This window comes from Protopterus annectens, chromosome 4.part0 (genome assembly GCF_019279795.1).
Source record: "Protopterus annectens isolate FY-2018-M chromosome 4.part0, PAN1.0, whole genome shotgun sequence".
In the NCBI taxonomy this organism is placed as follows: domain Eukaryota; kingdom Metazoa; phylum Chordata; order Ceratodontiformes; family Protopteridae; genus Protopterus; species Protopterus annectens.
This window is the reverse complement of record NC_056733.1, coordinates 1,490,876,609-1,490,894,011: the sequence shown is the minus strand read 5'-3', so window position 1 is coordinate 1,490,894,011 and position 17,403 is coordinate 1,490,876,609. Positions and strand designations below refer to the sequence as shown.

The 17,403-nt window shown below is 36.9% G+C and overlaps 1 protein-coding gene across 1 annotated transcript in view; it reads right to left on the bottom strand.

Annotated features, from left to right (window-relative positions):
- ADAM19 (ADAM metallopeptidase domain 19) overlaps positions 1 to 17,403 on the bottom strand; it is a 1,509,956-nt gene that overhangs the window by 1,284,881 nt on the left and 207,672 nt on the right. Inside the window, exon 3 of the mRNA XM_044069332.1 lies at positions 5,382 to 5,452. Within this exon, the coding sequence (XP_043925267.1) occupies positions 5,382 to 5,452 (71 nt within the window). The remainder of the gene's footprint in view (positions 1 to 5,381; positions 5,453 to 17,403) is intronic.

Sequence of the window (17,403 nt, the reverse complement as noted above, 5' to 3'; positions counted from 1 at the left end):
TCCCACTCGGATCCGATGAAGGGATTGGAGCCGGCGCCGAGACCGTCGGATCCGAAGGACCAGTGTGCTCCGACCTGGACGGAGCCAAAGGCACACTGAATCCCTCAGATCCGAAGCTCGGTCCACGGCTCCGAGAGGTCGGATCCGACAGACTCGAGGGCAGGGTCAGATCCGAAGTACCAAGTACTGTCAGCGCAGACCCAACCCCGGCTCCGACGCTGCCCGGCTCCGAACGATCCGAACCCGGGAAGCGGTTCGGAGAAGGAGCAATTGGAGCAGAAAAAGGTGTCGAGCTCCCCCCCAAAGGGGGGGGAGGCAAGAGCACTCCCATCTGCAGCTGGGCCTGGATGAACCTTTGCATCATCCGGTCCAAGTCTGCATCTGACATACTGTAAGTCGATCTCGATGAGGCCACCGAGGCAGGCCTGGAATGCCGCCTCGATGACCTTGATGGAGATCAGGCCTCCTCCTCCTCGGTTCCCGGGGAGAAACAAGGAGATCGGAGCCGAGGAGGAGGAGACCTAGAAGCTGTGGAGGGAGAAGCCCGCTTAGCCGGCGGGGCCGAAGCGGAGGCCTCAGCCCGCCACTTGCGGTGCTTCTCCCTCCTTTTCTCCCTCCTGGCCTCCCTGTCCTCCGGCGCTTTAGCGGGAGTTTGAGTCCCGGCCAAAGGAAGGGGGGCAGGAGTGGTTATCACCACAGGCTGTGGTAGTGCCACGGGAGGAGCAGGGGCCGGAGCCGAGTCCGGGGGCAAAAGTCCTGCCAGGACCAGCTTCGACCTCCACTCTTTCAGTGCTCTGGGGTTGAATGCTGCACAAATGGTACAGCCTGAGGAGAGGTGTTCAACCCCAAGGCACCGAACGCACTGAGTGTGGCCATCAGCCAGGGAGAGCTTATGGCCACACTCGGTACATTTTGAAAAAATGGCTTTTGGGGCCTCTGCCATACTGAGGGAAAAGAAAGTTCTACACAAGCACACAGGCCCCAAAAAAAACTAACACACACACACTCACTAACGACCAGCGAGGGGAGGGTAAAAACTATGTAAAAGGTACAAATAATAAAGGGAACCTAACACTTACACACTGTTTTAACTTTATAGACAGAAAGGGATGAAGAAATTACACTTATCTGAATAAGTCGCTAAGAGCTCTGAAAAACCCAGCTACTCACAAGCGCAGCAAACTAGATCTGAGGTCATGGAGGGTTGGCAGGGGATTATGGGTGAGGGGAGGAGCTAGGAGCTCGGATCCATTAGCTATGAAACAAGTTGCCGGCTCGGATCCAATATCGGATCCAAGACCCACAGGTTGTCGACAAATTAAGTCCCTACTTCAGATCCATAGTTTTTTTTATTTTATTGAGATAGAGATTATTTTTTATTTTATTGAGAGATAATTTATTGTGAGTGAGAAGTAGCACTGTGTATAGAATGGCTTCTGGAGAAGTGAGAGAAAAATATGAATGAAAATTGATCTGATAGTGCAAACAAGTATTGCTTTATTCTCAGTCTTTTTGGTACTTCTTCCACAACTGACCCAAAAGAGGAGATATGTGAAAGGAAAGCATACAAAAGTTGCTGACTAGAATTCTTAATAAAGGGCCCAGATCACAACCAAAAATGCCTATTTATAGTCAATGCTCTTTCTAGCACCCAGAGTGAGGCCTGCAAATTATCAAACTATCATAGGTACAAGCTTAGACCACATCTGTACATTGTATTTAATAAGAAGGACTGGTTTTACATTGTTTCCCCTCCAGCACAGAATGCATCATTTGCTGTATCTATTCAAAATGCCTTACTTGTACTATTGGAAGAAAGTTTTTGTAACTGACTGATCTCACCACTAAACTAGCAGAGGTGTAGTACTTTTCCCTCTTTTTGTGCACCCCAGCCCTGGAAAACTCTTTTCTAAGTACCTCCATCTGTGTCCTTCATGTGTGGGCCTCCCAACTCTTTGGGAAGTCAGCTTTCTGTTAACTCAGTATTTTAACTCTTGGGAGCATGTGATTTGATGGGGAGTTGCAAGCATGGTGCCAGCAGCCATCCTACAACAGTAATTCATCAAGGCCCCTAGCTATGGGTGTGACTACTGCAATGATGTTGGGATGTGACTGCCACCTCCTATTTACCTTCAAGGCTGCTGGTCATAGAGCTCTACAAACTCACCTCCAGGAAAGGGCAGCTAGCCATTGGCCACTTTATCCTATTCCCCCTTCCCCAGTCAACCTTGCCAACAGCCTGAGTCTGTTTCCAAGCATAGGTCACTACTCACTCAAATGGATGCCTTGTCTCTGTGCCATCAGTCCTGTGTGAAGGTGTAGTCTTTATTGTTGCACCTGTACTGTCTATCTACAGATGACACTAGGCTTTCTAAATTTAGATAATGAAAGCATGGACAGACTGAAGCTGGATCTCTCTGATTAGAAAGCAGTTAACTGCACTCCACAGAAGCTTTTTCTTTTATTAGTTCTTTTAGGCGATGAAGACTGAATTAAAGGAAGGTAAATGAAAGAAGTCTTTGTGGCACTTAACTGAATGAATAGTAATGGTTATATAAATCTCATTTCTTAAAAAAAAAAAAAAAAAAAGAAAGAAAGAAAGAAATTATTTGTGGATGATAGTTGCTTCCATTTTTACTTGTAATACTAGACTGAAAACTCATGGTTTATTCTGAAGATTTATCTGGAGAAGGGACTTTGAATGGTTGGGATCACTCACCAATAAGATCTAAATCTCCAAGTCATGTAAGGGGGCATCAATCCTAATTACTGGTGGAGTTCACCTGGAACCATTTCATGGAAAAATGTTGCTTCTGTAAGTAATCCAGTGTGGAATTTGTAGCAGCAGGTATCCTGGAAGATCAAGGTGGCCTGTAAATTAATTTTTTTTTTACCCTTGACTGGCATAAGCCTCAAAGCTGAATCCCACTTATCCTAGTGGCTGGTTGGATTTGCAGTAGAAGAAGAAGAAGGAAGGTGGCACAGAAGAAGCAGGTTTATTCTGATTCTGAATCATCTCTTGCCTGAAAAATGCTCCAGCGACTTAAGTCCTTGCCGCAATGCCAGTTTCATTTTAAGTGCCTAATGGTAATTGCAATTTCAACATTAGATCCATTATCATATACACAGGCACTTCTGCTAATGACTGTACTAGTAGATGGGCAGTAACAAATACCCACCCATCCTGAGTAGCAGTATCATTCCCGTGTTGCTCTTTATGTGGCTCTAACATTGCAAACTGCCTCTTTTCTTAGTGCACTGTGGGTTGTGACTATGGCACAAGACCATGTGAAGTGCTTACTTACTCTAGTGAAGAGTACAATTGCTGTTTAGTGATGCAGGATCTGAATCAGGATCCATTTCATTAAATGTGTCCTTTCTAACCATACTTCTAGTAAGATTACTTATAAGTGATTTGGAAGACTTAAAAAGTCCACAAAGCTTTGTTGTTATTTATCAGAGGTCACATCTCCCCCTATCCACTTTAGAACTTTTGACTTCAGGATTGGATATTAAGAAGAAGACTGCATTTAACGGCTTCTTTTTGTCTCACTCAGTTTCTTTTCTGTATTAGCAGTCCTGGCTGTAAAAAGACTCCTGCCTCCATATTTTAGCAGCTTTCTTAAATCATTTTGTAAAGTGATCGTGTGGAAGTTCTATTCATGCATTTTATCTACTTCAAAAACATTTCTTTAGAGACTTCTGAAAGGAAATCACAACTAGTTACAAACAAGGGAGGAACCAGAAAGTGGCAGAATTTCAGAAAAGACTAAAGCATGAATGAGGCCAATGAGAGGTAGTACAGAAAACAAAATGTGAGTACTTAATTTCACATTCAATATAATGCAACATGAATGAATAGTAAAATATTTTAAGGAGCTGTAATATATATAGATATAGAAAACATTTAATATGACAATACACTAATGAACACAAAATGTTGCTGGATGACTAACAGTTTTGAGCAGTGGGGAAAAAAATTGAAGATGGTACAAACCAACTCAGAATATTTGGAAGAATCATGGCTGCTTCTGCCAGCACAATTGTAATATGATAACAGAAATATACTGGTCCACACAGGGGAAGAAAGATATGCTGAGATGATGTCAGAACAGCATATTCTGTAGGGTGAATATACCCAAAACTAATTACTTACTACACAGTTAACACTTAGTGTAAGCTCTGCCATTAGCCTCTAAAGACATGATTAAAAAGTGAATCAGATTCTCTTCCTACTGAACACCCATAAACACTTTAAACACTGTTTATTCTGTTTTTGTATATATAAGATTCAAGCAATAAAGATAAAGAAGTAATGAGATAAATGGAATACAAACTCAATACACTTACAGGAATGTAAATTTCAGGAACACAATATGCATTCAACTCAAGAAAGACTGCATATAGGTACAACTTATGTACAATATTTTACTGAATTATATGCTTGTCAAATTACTTTTCATTTTAATTGCTAAAAATGCAGTAATTTAAGTAAAGTTTGTAATAAAATGGACGTGAAATTTTAGAGCATAACTTTCACTGAAAATCAGTAGGTCAACACTGAAAGCGCAATTGTGGAATCAGAAGCAGAGACATCATTCTAATCAAAGGTTAGTTTCTTTTGTTTATTGTGAGAAAAGCATGTTTCGGAGACAAAACATGGAAACCTGTGTGGCTGCACAGTGGAGTTGTGAGACTGTGTGTTCATGTGTAATACTGACTGCTGAAGAACTCTGAAACCAATGCAATAGGTGTATGCTCCTTATTCCCAAAATGCAGCACCCTCAAACTTCAAGTCAGTTCACTTCACCGTTACTCAGAGCCAAGCTGATTAAATGTTAGGTAGGCTGGCCCTGTATTCCATTCCAGTCACATCCTGAAGAATAATAACAGCAGAAAATAAAATCTGAATATACTTAGTGAAGATATAATAGGTATATCTCTGAGTGGATATTTGGTGGAGAGGTGTTTCCCACAGGAAAAAGTATTTATTTTGCTTTTACCAACAGATGTGTTCTTTTACTGAAGACTGGTGTGTGTACATCCTATGAATTATGGACAACAGATCTTCTGTATTTCCTGTGTTTGCAGGGGCCTAATGACCCATATTTCACCCTAGAGAAGAGTCAGAAATTAGACTCTCTAAGTCTTAAGAGCTTTAAATTCTTTCTTTAGTGCTTCCATGAAAATGCATCTTCAGTAACACAGGTGATTTATCTCACCACTTACACTCCCAGACTCACTCCTCTGGGGCAAGTCTGAAAAAGTGTCCACAAACAAACACATATATAAATTCAATTTGTGCTAGCAAATACTCTGTGTTAACAATTTCAATGTATGCAGTTTTTAGCTAGCATGGTCATTTACTGTTCATTGCTTACTTGTTCCTTTCAATGTCCAAAATGAGATCTTTGCCTTCTGCTGTTAACTTGATGGCAGCTCTGAAAGGAACCTACAGAAAGATAAAAGACATCATATCATCCCAGCTCAACAGATGCATTTTTTTAAATATTTTGCCTGCTGGCCTAATGAAACATTCAAAGTGCAGCTGCTAACATTTGTTATTCATCTCTTTCCTGATGCATTTCATTCAGGACAATATGGAAATTATTAACAACATTTTGAGTGCAATAACTTGTTATCACTGTGATATATTGCTGAAAAATATTATTGTACTGTCACTAGAAACTTCCTCCACATCCTGTTCCAGACAAGCTCAGACTCTGTAAACATAGTCAGTGAGATTTTAGTTTAAAAAGACAGCATCAAAAAACAGAACTAGATGTTACCAGGATTTTGCAGGTCTATCTACTGCAAGGGGCACAACACCTTACCACTATGCAAGAATTTTAATTAAATCTGGATGATTGGAAGGGTATCCATAAATTTACTATGAGACTGACCTGGTTGCCCTTATTGAGAAGGGGTTACAGTATAAGGTTCAATACTAGCAAGGTGTGAGCTGTCTAGTGACTCAATTGCCTTACATTTCCCATGATCCTTTGAGACTACAGATACAGAAAATGTATTCACTGCACTATCCATTCTTAAAATTTCAACTTATTTCACATTTGATCTGTTGCACACTTTGATTCACTAGTCTAGCAGTACCTGCACAGGATTAAGGCTATTAGTTGCTGAGCTTCACCCTACTGTCTGAGGGTTTGATTCCCTCACCCTCCATTTGATTAATGTGAGTCTCTGAGCAAGTCATTTAACCAGAATAGTGTTCCTGGGTCACCTCTGAAAAGAGGGTTGTGCTCAGTTGGTTTGTTGTTGTCTTTCGGCTTTTTCCTGGTTAGGGGTTGCCACAGCGGAACTCCGGTCCACTAATGATTGGCAGTAGATTTTCACAGTGCCAAGTTGCCAGCTCGACACCCAACCTTCAACAAAGGCACGCCCATTTACACATGTCTTTCAGAATGCCATTCGACCCACGGGGAGGACATGCAGACTCCACACAGAAGGCACTCCCCGCACACTAGCTGAGAATCGAACGGGAGAACCTCTTGCTGTGAGGCAACAATGCTACCGCTGCACTACCGCGGATATTTACCTGGGTGAAATCAATGCAGTAAAAAAGGAACTTTTATTTTATAGGTTCATAGGTAAGCACTAGGCTAACTGCCCTTACGGGCCATTTTAAACCTAGCTAATTTCCCTTTTTGCACTCAAAATAACCTATCCCATTTGGTTATAGATTTGCCTTACCCATCTCATAACTATATATTACCCCTAATGAGAGTAAGTGGGATCATACCACAGATTATTTGATAATTTTATTTTATTTTAATCTGTTTGTTTATCTATTTATTTGATTGATTGATTGATTGATTGATTGATTGATTGATTGATTGTTAAACATATTTGTCAGGGGCCCCGGGCTTAAGTTCTAGAAAGTCTACTATTTCTTTAAATATAATTTGCATACAAAAGTGAAGTAATACTATATTATTGGTGTATTTGCTAATGCACATTTCCAGATAGAAAGGTAGTAACTGAAAGTCCACCTATACTATGTAAAAAAGACTGAACATCTTTGAACCTGCTCTCCTTCCACAAAACTGTTGTTAACATGTCACACTATTCAGCTGTCACCTGCAGGAAGGAAAGGAGGACTGCACACACACACACACACACACACACACACACACACACACACACACGCTGAAGAATTCACATGTTGTGGTATAGTAGCAGTCTGTCTCAGCACATTATTTAAGCTTTATACAGTCACTGAAGAAAACCATTTTACACACCATTGTTCATCAGTCACCAATGGAAACATGCATTTTGGACACTGGATTTCATTTACACTAAAACAGAAAATGACATTGGCTAGGTGATAATAACTCACTTTTATGCAAACAAGTTAGCACATGCTGCAGGATTCTAACTCATGACAACAGCAAAGTAGTTAGGAACTGAAAACAGTGGATGAGGTGGGTTTGAGAGATACGTTTGGAAAGTATGGTAAAGGCAAAACCTATAGATAATTGATAAGATTCATAAAACAAAATAATTGCACAGCAAATCTAGTAACAAAACCCTTAGCATGTGTCTGTGGAGCCAACTAATTAAACCTAATAAAAACTCAAACTTAACAGCTCATGTAGTGTATGCTTTGAAGAATCCAGGTTCCAGTAAGGAATTTGCCCAAAATATATACAATGTATAGAAATTAAATAATTTTTGTTGTAAAAAGCAAAAGACAAAATGGGAACAACCTCCTTAAACACTTTTAATAAATAAAAACATGCCAAGACAAAATAATAATAAGTTGGTTTAGTGCTTTCATCCCCATACAATTACAGGACTTCTTCAGAACCCACAGATTGTAAGTAAAAAGACGTTTAAATAGGTGCATCAGTCAGGTTATGTGAACCCTTTTAGCTGATAAAAAATACAACTAATAAAATCAAAATGAAAATAAATTACTTACAGAAAGTTAGTAACACTATGACCTAGGATTCTTTTAAAGTTTATATTTATCATAGAATAATGACTTGATACAAAAAAAAAGATAAAAGAATGGAATACGGAATGCACTGACATCCAAAATAAACTTTAGGATCTAAAATTAAACTAAAACACTGATGACACAATTAAAAAAAATATTCTTTAAATGGAACATATTGACAACTATTAACATAAGGCAGAATTCTCTTGAAAAAAATGAAACTAGCCTCTTATACTATGTCACCCAAACATTTATACAATCTTTCAAGAACAGTAAAATTGCATTTGAGATTAAATCAAATAGAAGTAATTAAAAACATTAAAAATAAAATAGCCTGAAATAGGGGATATTTTAGAAACTTTTAGATGGTAATGTATTTATATCAATGAGTTGAGCATACAAAGTGATATCTCTGAAACGGAAATAAATTCATTAATCAACACTGAAAACTTAAACAAAATTCTCGCTGAATTAAAAAAGAAGTTTACTTGAAAGTATCACTTATAATGAAATTACTAACACAATAAAAAAAATTAAAACCAAATAAACCTCCAGGAGCTGATGGCGTAATACCTTAAATATTTAAATTGCTCCAATCTCAAATGCTACAATGTTTTAAAAAAGTTCTTACAGACATCTAAAATTTTGGAGTAATTCTCTACAATTTCTCTTGTTATTAAAGAAGATAAGGATCCTCAACTATGTTCAGCTTATAGACCCATTTTTCTATTAAATGTAGATTATAAAATCTTTATGTCTGTTTTAGTAGATACATTAAAGGAGTTCATACATAATTTAATTAATGCTGATCAACCAGGCTTCATATATAAGAGATAAACCAAAAATAACATAAAAAGAATATTATCTTTAACTGATATTTTAAATCCTAACAAGAAATAATTCTACTTTATTAGTCTTGCTACAGAAGAGACATCTGATTCTTTATGTTGGAACTATCTTTTTAAGATTCTTGACTTCTGTGTCTTTTTCTACAGAACTTACAAACTTATTAGAGAACATTTATAGAGAAAACAAAGAATATAAGTTAGGTCTTTTTTTTCCAGTTCAATTAAAATGAATAGGAGAACAAAACAAGGTTGTCCCCTCTCTCCCATTCTTTTTGCACTAGCAATTGAAATTTTAGCAATTTCTATCAAGAATAATTCTAAAATAAAAAGCATAGAAATAAATTACAGTTCTACGAATATGCTTTTTGTAGGCAATGTAATGTTAACAATTTTACATTCACAGGAATCTATGCAATAATTAAATATAACTATCAAAAGATTTGAATAATTCTCATATCTTCATTTCAGCATTCAAAAATGTAAACATATGATCACGAACAAAAAAAATGCAAAATTAACAGGTCTACCTCACGATCCTGAAATATCATGTGATGCCCGTGCACTGGCCTAGTAATCAAGGAGCCTCAATCATCACCATTAACACCAGTGAGGGGTGTCCACATTGGGAAGGATAACAAATACACACACAGTAAAGTACAATTTCCCTTAAGAGCACACAGAGATCACAGTCAGTCTGGGGCTAGTTTCTCCCTTTCTCTCCAGATCCCAAATGAGACTCCCCACTGGCACAGCTATAGGGTACAGATCTCAGCTGAGTAGTCAAGCCAAAACCTCCAGTGCCCTCTCTGTCCAACCAGAGCTTCATGTTCCTTCCCAAGTAGCTGACACACACACACACACACTTTGAGATATGGTTTATATACAAACACACAGACACTCCTGGGGAAGGCTGGCACAGGTTCTCCAACTATGCCCCTTCCTGCCAGGCTGTAAGGTAGTAATCACTGTCACCAACTACTCTTATCAGCTACTAAAAAGGCCCTTACCAAAGGGTGTCCAATTATTACTGTGCAATATTATTATCCGATTAGGAAGTGTGACAAACAGCAAGGATTATTTGGAGTGGCTTTGTACAGCATCACTATATACATGCAATGTACTCTAGAGCTTAAATTATCTCTACACAAAACAGCCAAAGTTTTAAGGTTTAAAAATATTTAATAATAAATAATACAAACACAAGACAAATCTTCTCAATTCAACACAGTACTAGTCAAGAGTTTAGAAATCACAGAAAAATGCTTAAAATAATACTGTAGAATAGTCTGACATAAATATAGAAAACAGCTACACTAAATCTGACTACATTTCTATTTAACTAACAGCAATCATAGCTCTAAATAAAATGACATATAGAGCAAAGGCAGAGTACTGGTGAGTGATGTTCTTCTGACAAAATCCAAAATGCTCTGATTCTTTCTCTCCGAGAAATTCTTCAAAATAATACATCACTGCTGACTCATTTTAGATTACATCATTCTTCTCTGGTTCCCAGGCTAACAGAAACTCAGAGTTTTAACATTCTTTGATCTTGCACCTGGCCAGGAAACTACAGCAATAAAAGGCATTATATATGTAAAATCCAGCAATTAACTCTGGTCTAAAAACAATAGAAGGAATTCCTCAGTCCAGACATTATGACTCCGAGCTTTGAGATCAAACAGTCATATAATGCTTGACTTATCAGCTTTCTTCCAGCATTGTGCACTGTGGTTACATTTTTGAAGTTCAACATTTAACACAGTTTTCTTATATTTAAGAGGACAAGCCTGTGGATTATATTCATATTTACAATGACATAGAATTATCTACATAATTCTGTCTAGCTGGACTGGCAGCCTTCACATATCTTCACATACCATATAACAGACTTTTAAAAAACCAAGACAACAAACCTAACAAGTCATAAGACCAACCACCCAGAACACTAACATTTCACTCCAGGTAAGAAACCACTTGGCCAACCAAAAAAATGGATTAAAACAGAAGCAAACTAAACCCACCCATGTGGGGGGCTGCCCACACCCCCTAACTAAATATACCAACTCCAAAATCATACTACAGTGGGGATAAAGGGTGAAGTTCATCGTGGTGGCCAAGTGGTTACTTACCTGGAGTGAAATGTCGGTGTTCTTGGATGTCAGTTTTTATGGTTTTTCAGCTTTATCATCTCAATATTTTAAAAGCAGGGTAAGTGGGATTCAGTCTACTGAAGTAGACCCAAATTAACACTTTGTGGCATCATTGGGAATGAATCTCAAACTTTATCATATGTAGGAATATCAATTACTAAATCTTTTGAAGATACAAGAGATACCAATTATACAAAAAAGTTTATCAGGAACTTACAATTGTAATTTTCAAATGGAATAAGCTAACAATAATTCTTTGATGATAGAATAAAGATGGTTTTATTTCCAAAAGTATTATGTATAATACAATTCCTGGCACTTCCTCCCAATAAGATACAATTAAAAAAAAAAAAAACTTCTGTTAGACTTTCTCTCATATCTTAACAAGCATTAGGTTACCACATTAGACCTTGGAAGCTTAGTGGCATTAACTTTCCTGATATAGAAACTTAAGCAAAAGCAACAATTTTCAAAGTAATAACATCATACTCACCAACTTGGAAGTCGTTAGCTATATATCTCTTAAATACAAGTAAAATAAAAGTTAATAAATCAGTTTTAGACATCATAATCAACTTACTACATTTATGCAATTATATTCAATATAAAATACATAGGCCCACTAATTCAAACTATATAAACTCCATTTTAAAATCTTTTAAATTCACTAGTGGGGAAATCCTGGATTGAAATTATGGTTTGAAACTCTGATTGCTTTTATAATTACTAAATATTTAATTACTAAAAATGTAATTTCTTTGGGTGATACCATGGCAACTGAAAGCTTAAATAGCTGTGATCTGAGCATCTATTATATGCCGCAAGAGATCTCTACATTAACTTATGACTTGAAGGACATTATTAACAAAGTGCAGAATATTCTACTGCAAGTGAAAGGGAGTTTCTAAGCCCTCCAGGCAGCTGGAAAAAGGTCCAATGGTTCTCCTTTGGATGAAGGAACTGTTGTCAGGGATGACGTCTTTGTCGGTTATCGACCGATAATGGATATATTAGAGACTGACAGCAGGAATCCGTTTGTAGAAGTGAACGGTGATGTCAGATTTTCCAGGGAAGCGTCAAGAGACTAACAGGACATTCCCAACGTTAAAGCTTATTTTTTTGAATTAGAGAAAAAGGTACTGAAATTTAAATATTTGCCGGTATTTGAAAACCATTACCTGACTAGATCTCTTGAGTATATGCATTCCTAAATGGCGCCAAATTTGATGATGACTTTTTTTGTAAATTGAAAGATTTGTATAATAAGACTGGTTTGGAAGTAATAAGACTGCTCATTAACTGAACATTGAAAAAAATCAAAGTGTTGAGAGATGATATTAAAAAGCTTGACATCATAATTAATGGACAACCATCATTGCACATGTTTCAATTGTGTAACCTAGTTAGTAAGGTTTGAAGGCATGTGGAAAGTATTACAGTCAAGAAAAGGAAAAAAATAATTAGGGATATTAATGCCTATCAGCAGGGAAAAGCTTATGTTGTTAGTAAGAAGAAATTGTTTAGAAATGGCTTTAATAACAACAATAATAATTTTAATAGTTATAACAATAGGACAAATTTTCTTAATAGGCTTGATTCTTTCCCTGAGGTAAGTGCAATAGGTACCTCTGATCCTGGTAGTAATCCTACTATAAGGAATATTTTGAGTAGTGAAACTAGTAATTACAGTGAAGAGAGTTCCCTTTTTTCCTCACAAGTCACTGGGGCAAGCAGCCCCCCACCCAATCAAGAATCATTTACAGTAGTGAGCAAAAAGAAGGGCAAGAACAACTGTTATTAACAACAGAACCAATAATTTTTAAAGTAGAAAAGTGCTTACGGAAGCAGAATTAGATGTGTTAAAGAAAGGTTTTACCTACCTGCCAACATATAAGGCCGATGTTACTAATACCATTTCAGATTTCAAACTGTTTGTTAGAAAATTAAATTTAAAGCACATTTTTCATGACATTTCTGGCAAAAGGAAGAGTAATTTTAGAAAGAATAGTACTGTCAATCCTCCTATGGTTAATACACTTAACACTTTTTCTACAGTTTGTGAAAATGAACTCTATGAATTATTTAGAGGGCCAGAAAAGGAGCAGAAAAACTGTTACAAAAATAAAAATAAGAAGAGAAGTTATAAATGTAATAAAAGAAGTTACAATATAATACAAATACAAGCTGAAGTGTTGAAACAATTAAGAGCTAATGCTAACCTTAGATATATAAAGGCAAATAAAGGGCAGGGGTTAGTGATTATGGAAATTTCTGATTATAATGAAGCAACTGGGTTAATGTTAGCTGATACATCTAAGTACAATAAAGTGTCTAAAGACACTGTTAGTAGGAGCTATCAGGATATTGATTTAGTATTGCTAGACTTATTGTATCTGCAATATATCACAATAGAACTATTTGAGTTTTTGATGGTAGAACAGCCACAATTAGGAATTTTAGTTGGAATATCTAAAATAAATAAGGACTTTACATCCACCATTTAGGCCTATAGTTTCAGCTCCATTTAATAAGACATCTAGGATTTCTATTTATTTAGATGAAATTTTGAATCCGATTCTTCAGGCAAGTAATTGGTAACTTAAAGACTCTTGGATGTTTTTAAATGAACTTAAAGAATGTAAGTTTCAAGGAGATGAGACTTTTTTGTGCACTTTTTATGTGTGCTCACTATACACCTCTATTGAACAAACAGAAGAACAAAGAGACACAGCTGGTGTAGTTCAAACACATCCAAGGGCAACAGTTCGATCCAATATAAGTCTTTTATTAAATCAAACATATAAATCCGGTAAGCGCTTTCACCCAACAGGGCTTCATCAGACCATAATACATTACTGATAACAACTCATTATATACTAAAAAAGGCACCAAAATAAAAATTCAAATACTTCCTTAAAGTGACAACTCCTTGGTCACATAAAACACTCTACTCAAAATACATCAATACCATCACCACCTATTTAAAAGCATGCAAAACTGCATAACAACACATGTGCTTCATATAAACTAATGCATTGTCATATAAACTACAAAATATATGTATATATAGATATAAAAATAAAAATATATATCTAAACATGTGTATACTCTCCTCTCATAAAGGAACTAATTTCACCTGCCTTTAATATATTTTATATAAAACATAAACACCATAATGACATTTACCAGCTGACAAACAACTGATGTTATCTAAGCCCCCTGGATTTTAAAAAAGGTTTCAGGGGTACCTTGTCATTGAGACCTGGATAAAAGTCCGCCCTGAACCTAATTATCCATTTAGCCTCTTGTGTCTCCGTACAGTTCCTAGTGTCACCACCTCTGGAATTTGTGGATAATATTTCAATGACTCTAAATGTGAACATGTGTGTATCACCTTTCTCTAATATATGCTTAGACAGTGCATTGATTGTGGACTTAACCTTAATTTGGAATATATGCTCACGTATCCTATCTCTGAGTTTCCTGTCTGTTTTACCCACATAAAATCCATCACATGCTACACATGTAGCAAGGTAGACCACATGTTCAGACAGGCAGTTGGCAGAGACACGAAATTCATAACTCATGCCATTCAAAGGATGCACAAAATCACCACTGGAATTTTTTAAGTGACAAAAATTACAACAAGTGAAAGGAAACGTGCCAAAGGTATTATAAACATTCGCCTTCCTGCCATTCTTAGGATAGCATAATAACTTCTTCAAGTTAGATCTATTCTTATACATGAAACATGGTGTATCCCCTACTACTTCTCTAACCACTGGGTCCACAGTCAACACCTCCCAATGTAATCTGATGACATCTTTAACATTGCCCACATCCTTAGTATAAAAGAGGGGGATTCTGACACTGATATGCTCCATTGTAACTGTGGGGTGCTCTAATTCTACCTGGTCAACGACCATTTCCTTAAAATCCGAAAAATAGGGGGTACCACACCTCTTCTTAAAGAGGAAATCCCAGCAATTCCCATCTCAACCTCATCATCATTATACGCCCTAGACTTAAATCTCTCACATAGTTCCTCTAACTCAGCTTTAAAGCCTTCCTAGGAGGGATTGTAATGTGAAGTCCTCATGGCTTGACCTCTGACCACATTTCTAAATACATATCCTGGGTGCATACTATACCTATGCAATAAAGCATTTCGATGGCATGATTTCTTGAACACTCCAGTGTTCAGCATTCCATTTGGCATTCTTTCAACATACACATCCAAGAATGAAATCCACACATCTGAAAACTCGTATGTGAACTTCAAAACACTAGATAAACCATTCACTTTATCAAAAAGTGACCCCATCATACCTTTGATGCAGTCCTCCCCAAGATACATAAGGATGGCTAGAAGCCACCTATGAGGCCCATTGTGTCGGGTAGAGGGTGGTCTACTGAACCTTTTTCAGTCTATGTTGAGAAATATTTATGACCAGTTGTTGACTCCAATAAATATGTGTTAAGGGATACCAAGCAGTTCCTTCTTGATCTCTATGAGTATATGCAGGGAGTACTAGTAGAGATGAGTTACTTTATGGTAACTATGGATGTCCAATCCATGTTTACAATTATCCCCAATGGTGAAGGTGTTCAAAAGGTACATGAGTACCTTAGGGGTCACTCTGAGTTGAGTGGTAATGTTATAGATCTAATAGTTTTGGTTTTAGAGGTAGTGTTGGAGAATAATATCTTCAGCTTTGATTCTCACTATTATTTGCAAAAGGATGGCGTGGCTATGGGAACTTCTTGTGCCAATAACTACGCTAACCTTTATATGGCCGCCTGGGAGGAGGATTGTTTGTTTAAACTAGTTGAGTTTTACGATAGGGTACCCTTTTATAAATGGTTTGTGGATTACCTCTTTTTTATCTGGAGAGGGACCACTGGTGAACTGGTTACATTTTTTGATAAAGTGAATGTATATTTTGTATTTTTCTTTTTATATGTGTATATATATATATATATATATATATATATATATATATATATATATATATATATATATATACATACACTTTAGGTAGTTGGAATCTCCTAGATGTCGTTTGTGTTTGTTTAATGAAATCAGAGAAGGTTGCAACATGTTTATGCTATTATTCCAGAAAGTAACATTAACTTCACTTTTAGTCATGTCTTGTCAATATTATAAATTTTTTTTGTTGTTATATTGACCTATAAATCTGTATTAACATCTTGTTAAAACAATAGATTTCTTTCTTTTTTCTTTCTTTTTTTTTTTGTTTTTTGTTTAAACTATTTGTAATCTGTTGAAAATGTAATGAATGTCTAAAAAAAAGGATTCTGACCCTGTACACTTCTACCATGCTATTAAATGGAGATAGTGTAAAAAACAAAAATTGGAGAAAAAAGTAAACTACAAAGAGGGAAAGGTTTCAAACCCTGCATCCTTGCCAAAGGAATAATCTGCATTAACCTGATGCACTAACTGATAAGTTACTGCAGCATGCAATATTATAATATATAATGAGGAACTTGGCATTATTCGATACCAGGAAAAGTTCATTAGTTACAAGGGAGAGAGACAAGGAACATAAAGCATACCTCTCACCCTTATAGTGCAATAAATCCAGACAAAACCAAAATTAATGGTGGGACAAAAACAGAATCAGGGACCAATTTTAATTATTCATCTTACAAACAAACATTTACTACTACAACAGCTTTGCACTACCATGCATTTACTGAAGGATATGAAGTGGGAAACATAAATGTCTGGCATTAATGTCTGATTGTAATCATCCATGATTTTCCAGGACAGGAAAAAGGAGACATCAGAGACATTCTGACAACACAGAGGCATACAAGATACGTAGTGTGTGTGTGTGTGTGTGTGTGTGTGTGTGTGTGTGTGTGTGTGTGTGTGTGTGTGTGTGTGCGCGCGCACGCGCACATGTCTGAATGTGTGTACTGTGTGTGTGGGAGAGTGAAAGAGGGGATGTGCCTGTGCTAATATGAATTGGTTGCTAGTGTTAACTACCACAGGAGAGTGCTTTTCTGCGCTTGTAGTATTTAGTGATTCAGTGACATGCAAATTAGCCAATTATGACATCTTTCCTCGCTACAACTAATGTGCCTCTGAATGTGATAGTACTGCATCTCAGAAACAGGGCATTTTTACCACACTCCTTAATGACAGCATTGTTTTTTTTCTGAATCTCTGAGTATATGCTGCACAGTCCTTTATCAGACCTTCCACATATATCAGGTCTAGCATTCACTAAGTCACCTAGCAAATTGGCATTAGCCTTAACTGAGCTGCCTGGTGTAAGGATTACTTATTGACTTATGTACATATTTACTAAGTTTCTTATTTGAGTTTGTTAACCAGGAGGGTGAGCTGGCCTAGAGAGCCTTTTCAATCTTGAACCAAGTGAAATGGCAATTATAAGTACATTAATAGATG